Source organism: Arachis hypogaea, chromosome 5 (genome assembly GCF_003086295.3).
Source record: "Arachis hypogaea cultivar Tifrunner chromosome 5, arahy.Tifrunner.gnm2.J5K5, whole genome shotgun sequence".
Lineage (NCBI taxonomy): Eukaryota > Viridiplantae > Streptophyta > Magnoliopsida > Fabales > Fabaceae > Arachis > Arachis hypogaea.
This window is the reverse complement of record NC_092040.1, coordinates 38321412-38331049: the sequence shown is the minus strand read 5'-3', so window position 1 is coordinate 38331049 and position 9638 is coordinate 38321412. Positions and strand designations below refer to the sequence as shown.

General features: G+C 31.5%; 1 protein-coding gene across 1 annotated transcript; it reads right to left on the bottom strand.

Moving 5' to 3' along the window:
• Positions 1-2981: 2981 nt before the first annotated feature.
• On the bottom strand, positions 2982-5130 carry LOC112801317 (protein RGF1 INDUCIBLE TRANSCRIPTION FACTOR 1). The gene is made up of 4 exons (XM_025843989.3): positions 4884-5130; positions 4535-4765; positions 4153-4368; positions 2982-3629 (listed from the first exon to the last, which is right to left on the bottom strand). The coding sequence occupies exons 1-4, from the start codon at positions 4899-4901 to the stop codon at positions 3411-3413; spliced, it is 684 nt and encodes a 227-aa protein (XP_025699774.1). The 5' UTR covers positions 4902-5130; the 3' UTR covers positions 2982-3410.
• Positions 5131-9638: the final 4508 nt, after the last annotated feature.

The following is a 9638-nucleotide window of genomic DNA, read 5'->3' as shown; positions in this document are numbered from 1 at the left end:
ACTCTTTACCGAGAGTTGACGAATTCTTTATTGACTGAACATTAATTCTACAAGTATTTAAATCATACACAATATCCATTCAACTAGCACCTTAGGGTATTAGGTGTCCGGAATCAAAGTATAATAAATACGTTGTTAATTACTATGATAGTCGCAGGTCAAAAGAAACTCTATTACTATGTTCATCTTGAGAATATCCTATTGACAAATATGCGGTAATTATAACCATTAGGAATTCTCAGAGTGAGCCAGTTCAATGGTGATATCCCTATATGCACCATCTATATATATAATTTAATAAATGAGATCTATTAATCTTCATCTAATGAAGACCATTATATATATATTGATCTTTTTGGATTATTAATGTTCTTTTTAATAATCCTATGACCAAAAACAATTTAGATTAAATTATAAAAGATTTATCTCTCATTATTATGATCACTATCACAATGATAAATTTCTAAATTTAATCAATGACCTTATTATATTAACATTTTAATATAATAACAATAACAAATTATTTGACACATAATGATTGGATTGTGGTCATACTACTTATTCTCAATATCAACGTGTGACCTGTTGCCAACCAATTATAGGAACTGAATTGAACAAATATAAAAGTAAATGGAGGTCAATTTGTGTTTTTATAATTGTTAAGGACACAATGTCTATAGAATAATTGGGTGCAGAAAGAACTTTTACTCTAATTTTAATTTTTGTAAGGTACTTTTCATGTATCATTTGATAATTTTATAAAATACATCATATCTTGTATTCATCTAAATCACGAGATTCATGGTTGCTTTTTAGTTACTAATAGAAAATGAGTTATGTTAAAAGATTTATAATTTCTTCCTGATAATCCAAAACAAATCACCCAAGGATTCTGGACAAACAAACCACCTGCTCCGGCTAGAGTTGATTCCAAAATATAGATTATTACTATCTCTTAATAACCTCACGAAAACAGAAGAAATTTAGTAGATAAAGGTGACTTTCTTCCCTTCATATAAATTTTAATTTATTTAATAAGATCAGTACCTTCATAATGATTGGTGGATAAGACAAGATTTTGAACCTCGCAGTTTACTTGGTACTGAATAATTACCGTTCTGTTTGATAAGCTGAATATAATCATTGATTGAATTGTATGTTGTTACATAGCTCCTGTTCATCCTTCCATCATTAGTGTTTAGGTAGGCTTGTAGGTGTTAGATAGCATAGTTTAATTTACACACATCATTTAGCACGTTTAAGTTGTGTATGTTGCTAATTTTCTTGTAGTAATTGAGTAATTTAATAAAATTAAATCAATGTCAAGACTCGTGTGCAAATGTATCCACCCAAAAAATTAAAATAAAAAATAATTAAACTTGACTCTAATAAATTATTTATAAGAAATTAAGCAGGCCTAATTTATCTCTGAAACTAGCTCAAAAAATAAGAATTATCTTACGCTTATAAAAATTATAGACTTTTAACTTTAGACAAGACTTAATACCATTTGCTATTTCTCACATAAAGTGCATGCATAATTACAAGTTACAATACTGTAGGACACCAAATTAAAGAAGCAATAACCACAACAATGTATTTGAATATTTTTATTCGTCGAATGTTAATTCTTTTCTTTCATTTCATGAGCATAATTGCAAATTTGCAAAACTCCAAAGGTTTTGGTTTTGTCTTCGCAATTTTTTCTTTTTCTTCTTCCTTTATAAAGTTTTTAATCTATCTTCCTACAAATAAAATTGAAAAATATTATTTCTTCAGCGTCTCCCCCACCCACCACCATGACTAATTTATTATTATGTCCTTTTAGATAACGACAGCAAAATGTATACAATATTATTATTATATTATATATTATACATCATATTCATGATATTGTATATATTATTATATTATCTGCATATATAAATTTTATTTCCAAATTCTAGAAAATTTAAGGTTTCTTGTACGGATGTGGAAGATTTAAACCAAATTTATATTAAAATACGATACAATTTTAAAATGCCAATAATAGTAGTAAGTGATAAGATCATGGTGGTAGTTTGGGTTTTTTTAGTAAAGTAGGCACGAGGAGTGTTTTTGGTTCATTGAAAACTGTTGACGAAAACGCAGATAAGTGGGAAATAATTGGGGTATTATGGAACACGTGTTGAAAGATGATTGGGTGGCGAGAGCATTAGAAACTCACAAGGAAAGTTACCGGTATTACCGGCAAAGGGGTTTCCACAACTAACAAAAAATCACATTACATATTCATTAAAAATTAATTATCATATTAATTATTTATATAAAATACCGATAAAATTAATAAGTAAATTATTTATTGGCCTTACCAATTACCATAGGTGATTCAAAGTTGATTTTTTAAAAAGAAAAATTGACTACTGAAGCCAATAAGTAGACCCTTATATATATATATATATATATATATATATATATATATAAAATTAACCAAAACAAACCAAATTGAATTCTAATCCGGTTAAGCGAATTTTCGTTCTAAGTTCTAATCTATTTAAACGAATATTGAAAATTCGAACTCTTGTACATGCAACAACTTATTTAGCCAACAACAAATTCTTAAATAAAACTCACTGCAAATTAGTTTTGAACCTGTCGAATTAAGAATATCGTAAAAAACCACAAAAATAAAAACAACCGAAACAAAAATGGTGGTAGTTAAAAAATTAAGCACATTAATTGTGTGAACATCAGATGTCTTGGGCCTTTCGTACATTGCATATATACACAATTACACCTAGTAGCCATTAATTTATTAGTAGCAATTAATAAACCACAAGAAGTCAAACGCTAAAAAGCTAAAAAGAAGAGTTAAGATAAGCATTTGATTATGATTACATTCTGCCATTGAAAAAAACCACTCATCCATGATCCATGGTGAAGGCAAGCCAACATCGCACTTTCATGTTTTTCAAAGGAGATACACAATAGGACATTGCATATATACCAAACCATATGGAATATATATTTTTATTTATGTTGATCAACACTTGTATTGTCTAAAATTACAACTTTTTCTTTAAATACATTTTAGCATCTGATACCATACCACTCTTAATTAATTTCTTCTTATACTAACACCACCAAGGATATTCTATAACTATTATTTGATTTTTCATCATACATTTTTACTTTATTCTCTCTTTCTCTATGGATTTTGCACCTATACAACCAATACCGGCCTCCATGGACAGGGCTCAGGTATGGTAACTTAGTAAAGAATATATATCAAGCTTATGCCTCATTCGCCATTGCCACTTTAACTTTAGGAAGTGGCAATATATTGTCACTTCTATTTTGATAATGTCACTCTTTTCTTAAAGTTCATGCAAAAAATAAAAGTGACAATATCATTACCTGTATCATTAACATTAGTATTCTATTATTAGTCCTCCCCCCATTGGAGCTCTATGGGGGATACCCTTTCTCCTCTTAGCATTCCTGTAAGTAACTGCCGTTGGTGGTGGTGTCGACGGTGTGAAGCTCTGGATTCTGTTTCTGCCACTGCCATTCATTGACTCTTCACCATCAGAATCATCATCATCATCTAACTTTTTCTTCTTCTGGTACTTCTTCGAGGTTCCAGCTATCTGAGAACATAGATTCAAATTAGGAACAAGTTCTAAGTTCATATCAATCACCTCATGCTCCCTACTTTCTCTAAGGGAAACAAAACAACCTGCAACTTTTTTTGTTTTCTGATAGTATCCTTAAGTCTAACTAATTCGTCGTGAATTGAAGCTCTATTTAAGACTTTGCCGCTAGTGAATGAGATGTTAAATGCACAAGATGAAATTCGAATTCCCAAACTGGTAGATTAACCCAAGTAGTATCCTTCGGTCTACCAGGGGTAAAGAGTAATTCGTCACGAATCAGAACCCCATTTAAATTCGAATTCCCAACCCTTAGTCTAACCTAAGTAATACAAATATAATTATAATGTTGTACATAGTTTAAGAAAATTTTCAAGTATTTGAAAAATATGTGTGTTTAAGTGATTATAGTGATTGGTCTCAATATTTAGCAGTACTGAAATTCCTGTATTTCTGGAATAGAGGAACATAAAAGTGAATAATGTAGGAGCTAGTAAGCAAGATGGATAGATAGATATACCTTACAACCAAGAGAGCAGAAGGAGAAGGAATCAAGGAGGCTGCGATCACAGACCTGGCAAGTGTTGGTAACACCTTTGCCAGGCCTTGGTTGAGGCCTCTCATTCAGGAACACAATCTTTGCACTGTTAATTATGTATGTCTGAACTCCTGTTATCTCCATGAATTTCTGAATCTCAGACACCCTTATCACATCATGGTATGAAGACCTCCTTATCTTTCAAACATTGAAATTTCAAACATGAGAATTATTTTTAATTTGCCATCCAAAGTTGACTTCTTGGCCATTCAGTGACGCGTGTGAAAGCAATGCAATCAACAATTACAAGCAATTGGATCATACCCAACATCAATTGTTGTAATTAAAATCAAAATTGTGTTACCTGAATGGCTCTGTGGTCTTTGTGAGAAGCCAAACAAGCAGAACAAAGTGCTCCATTCATACAATCCAAGCAATACATGTTGCATTCACTCTTGTGGGAATCACCATGGACTTTGCATTGAACAAAGAAGCTTGTTTTCAGAAGCGGTTTCAGCCATGGTGGCCACTTGTTATTCTCTTCATTACTCTTATTATTATTCTCTCCAAAACAATCACCACCTTCTTCATCCCCCTGCAAAAAAGGAAAAAAGAAAAAAACTTAGCAAAACAACAGAGAAAGAAAAATAGAAAAGGGGATTTTTTTTTTCCTTGTTCTTGTGAGAAAGGTTGCATTAGTTGTTAGTACAAACCATGATTTTTGTTGGCATGGTTGATCCTTTTGGGGTATGATATGAATGACGAGTGATGAAAAGGAAGGAAGGAAGAAGTAGTGGTTTGGAAGGAGAAGAGAAAGAACAACTTTATGTGAATATGATGCTATGTTTTGGAGAGAAACAAAGAGAGAAAGAAAAGAAAAGAAGAAAAGGTAGGAATTTTAGTAGTAGCAACTAGCAAGTGGGGCAATTCAGTTTTGTAGTGGTGGGTGGCTCATGGATCATTAAGCAAGAAAAGGAAGATATAATAAAATAACAAAACAAAATAAAAGATTACAACTGTAATAAAATCATATATGTCACTAATCCATTATTGTTTAATTATATATTATAAATTTAATGATTTAATTAAGAAATATAGAAATTAATATGTAGATATATATGAATTGATTTTTTGTGTTTATTTAAAATATATTTATTTTATAATAATAGAATAATAAATTTTAAAAGTACATAATAAAATTGAATTACACAAATATTTTTTATTATCTTTTCTTTCTTCAAAGTCCACAACCAAACCTTACTCCGAACCCAAACCAAAAGGGAAAGAGAGACGTTTTTCACAAGGAACAAAGAATTGACCTGGTGTATGGCCACATTATTATTATTATTATAAAGTTTTTGCAGTTTTTAAGTGAATTTTTAGTGTCTTGGTAATCTCATTATGAAATTCGGATATAATTATGCTTTTAATTATGGATAATTATGTTCTTATGGCAGGGAGGAGAAAAAAAGAAAAAGAAAAAAGAAAAAAGAAAGGAGTTAGGACATGGCAGCTTAAGGTTGGGTACAGTGTCTGTTGTTCATATTGACACTTGGAAGGTTGAGATATAGACATGTGGAGGAATCAAAACATTAGTCAGCATTTAATTATAAATAATTAAATAAATAAATAGAAAAATAGATGGCCATGTGTTGGATTGATGGTAGGGCAAGTGGAGCTTCTGTTTTCCATAGCAAATATAAATATAAATATATAAATATCAGATAATTAGTAGAAGCCTCTGTCTGCTACAATAATTTCTAGGAATATTTTCTTTTGGAATTTACAAAAATGTCTGCTTCTACCATGATATCTTTTCCATTTGTTTTAAAATTCCAATCATGTATGAGCTGAATCTAGGTTAATTAGCTGCATTTGGTAATGGTATATCTTTATCTTCCAACAACCATTGCATCGTTATGTGCTGGAAAGGTTAATTAATTAACCCATGAACTTAAAAAATGTAGTAATTAATTAGTTTAACTCAAGCTTGATCCATTATGAAATAAAAGTTATTTTATTCTTATTTTTAATTAATATACTTAACAAATCATTCAGTGGTTACTTACATTTATACAATTTTGAGGGGAGTATTAAATATATAATTCTCGTAATATTAAATAAAATAAATTTTAATTATTTTTTTATTTTTTGTTTACTAAATATTTCGAATATAATCCTTTGTAAAATTAATAGAAGAGAATGTTCTTGTGTGAACTATTCAAATTTCAAAGCAAAGAGTTGATTGTATGAGTTGGTCAAATGTGGGTGATGGAATTGATGATTCATATTACAATGTAAATGTCTAAAAGAGTTGCTATCTCCTATTATTAATGGTGGGTGTGGATTCTTCCAAAGAGTATTCCCATACATACAATTTAACATATAAGATTGTGACTTATTATTAGTTCCATGGTAACTGGTAAGGGAACATTTTACATTGGCAAATGCATTGACTAAACTATTCATACATGGAAACATAGCATTTTATATTGGTGGTGATGCATGCTTTCCTGAAAACCATTGCCTCTGAAATCTTATCTATGGATATGATGATTGATGAATATGATGGGTGTGGCAGGTTAGTTCTGAATTATATTACGGCAACAACTGTTTCAAGTGACTCCAATGTAGTTGCAATCCTTACTTTATTTTGTTTCATGACTTGTTGTCCCTTTCAGAACACGGGAGCCAAAAGATACTCCTTGTTATAAAATAAATAAATAAATTAAGAAGAAATAATAAATATAAAATATAAAAATATAATTAGATAATTCTCGTAATAATTTTTACTAGAATTATTATATCAATATAATAGATATAATTATGTATTTAATAATAAAGTATATAAGAGAGAATAGTGCAAGAGAGAGAGTGAAGAATGTTATATTCTTATTGTTGTTGTATTATTTCAAACGTTGCTTCTACTATTTATACAGATGAGGAGTTTTTGATTTCACCCTTCATTAATTTTAAACTTGCCTTGAAAAACTATTTCTTCTGTATAGGAAATATTAACCGCCCAATTTCATAAATGGGCATTCAATTCTTTTTTATCACAACACTCTCCCTTGGATACCCATTTAGGATTATTGCCTTATTAAAACCTTACTAAAGGAAAACCTTAAGGGAAAAACTTTAATGAAGGAAAAAAAGTACAATATCCTTTGTGATGGGGACTGCCTCATTAAAAATCTTGTCAAGAAAAACCCAATAGAAAAAATATCTGACCAAAGAAAAAAGAGTACAGTCTTCCCCTCTTGCCGACATTATTTAATGTCTCGAAATCGGCGCATCCCAATCTCATGTACCAATCTTTCAAAGGAGAATTTTGGGAGTGTCTTTGTGAATAAATCTGCCAAATTGTCACTTGAATGGATCTGTTGGACATTAATTGTCCCTTAATTTTGAAGATCATGAGTGAAGAAGAAGTTGGGAGAAATATGTTTTGTTCTATCGCCTTTGATGTATCCGCCTTTAAATTGAGCAATGCATGCTGTATTATCTTCAAATAGGACAGTTGGAGCTATCTTATGATCAATCAGTCTACATGATTACAGAATATATTGAATCAGACTCCAAAGCCAAAAACACTCGCGACTAGCTTCATAAATCGCCAGTATTTCAGCATGATTAGAGGAGGTTGCTGCTATCGTCTGTTTTGTGGACCTCCATGATATAGCTGTACCACAATATGTGAACATGTATCCTGTTTGAGATCTCCCTTTATGTGGATCTGACAAGTATCCGGCATCTGCATAGCCAACTAGTTGTGACTTAGATCCATAAGGATAAAACAATCCCATATCAACCGTTCCATGAAGATATCGAGATTTGTTTGATTCCACTCTAATGTCTTCTGGTTGAAAAGGAACTATATCTTGCTAGTAAATTTACCGCGAATGATATGTCAGATCGCGTATTATTAGCAAGATACATTAGCGCTCCAATGACACTAAGATATGGTACTTCAGGACCAAGGATATCTTCATTCTCTTCTTTAGGGCGGAATTGATCCTTTTCCACATCTAAAGATCTTACAATCGTTGGGGTACTTAATGGATGTGACTTATCCATATAAAATCTTTTCAAGATCTTTTTTGTGTATGTTGTTTGATGAATAAAGATCCCATTTTTTGCATGCTCGATCTGCAGGCCGAGACAAAATTTAGTCTTTTCAAGATCTTTCATCTTAAACTCTTCCTTTAGAGTTTTTTATAATTGTTGGAATCTCTTCAGGAGTTCCAATGATATTTAAATCATCAACGTACACAGCAATAATAATGAATCCAGATGCAATTTTCTTTATGAAAACACAGGGGCAAATATCATCATTCTTGAATTCGTTTTTGGCTAGATACTCAGTAAGACGATTATACCACATTCTTCCAGATTGCTTTAGACCATATAAAGATCTTTGCAATTTAACTGAGTATAATCCTTGCGAATATTCACTAGATGGTTTAGATATCTTTAGTCCTTCAGGGACTTTCATATAGATATCCTGATCTAATGAGCCATACAAATAGGCTGTTACCACATCCATTAAATGCATATGCAGTTTATGATATGCAGATAAACTAACCAAAAAATGCAATGTTATCGCATTCACTACAGGGGAATACGTTTCTTCATAATCTATACCGGGCCTTTGCGAAAAACCTTGTGCCACAAGTCGGGCTTTGTAGCGCACAACTTCATTTTTCTCATTTCATTTTCTCACAAATACCCATCGATATCCAACAGGTTTTACATCTTCAGGTGTATGGACTACAGGTCCAAAAACTTCACGTTTTGCAACTGAGTCCAATTCAGCCTTCATGGCTTCTTTCCATTTTGGCCAATCATTTCTTTGTCGACATTCTTCGATTAATCTTGACTCAAGATCCTTACTTTCATGCATGATATTTAATGCCACGTTATATGCAAATATTTCATTGACAATTATCTTATTTCGGTCCCATTTCTCTCCTGTAAAGACATAATTTATCGAGATCTCATCATTTTCACAATTTTCAGGTACCTGAACGTCTTCTGGCGTTAAAATTATATCAAAATTTTAGACAACTGCAGGTGTCTTTACTGTGTCTTTTTTAACAGGAATAGTATTTACCTCTTTTCTCTTTTGAGAATTTTTATCTTTAGAACTGATAGGCCTGCCACGCTTCTGGCGTGTATTTGCTTCAGTGGCTATTTGTCCTACTGGAACATCAATTCGAATTGAGGCATTTTTCGCCCTGCCATGCTTCTGGCGTGAATTTGCTTCAGTGGCTACTTATCCTACTGGGACATCAATTCGAATTGGGGCATTTTTCGCTGGTATATAAGATTTGGTTATCTTCTTTGTATCAAAAAATGCATCAGGCAATTCATTTGCTATTCTTTGCAAATGTATAATCTTTTGAACTTCTAGTTCACATTGCTTTGATCGAGGATCTAAATGCATCAACGATGATGCATTCCAATTA

Bases quoted from the DNA above. Each gene is read 5' to 3' on its own strand.
- LOC112801317 (XM_025843989.3), bottom strand. The intron at 4,369-4,534 runs GTAACACAATTT...AATGTTTGAAAG, and splicing joins AAGACCACAGAGCCATTCAG to ATAAGGAGGTCTTCATACCA. The intron at 3,630-4,152 runs GTATATCTATCT...CTATGTTCTCAG, and splicing joins TCTGCTCTCTTGGTTGTAAG to ATAGCTGGAACCTCGAAGAA.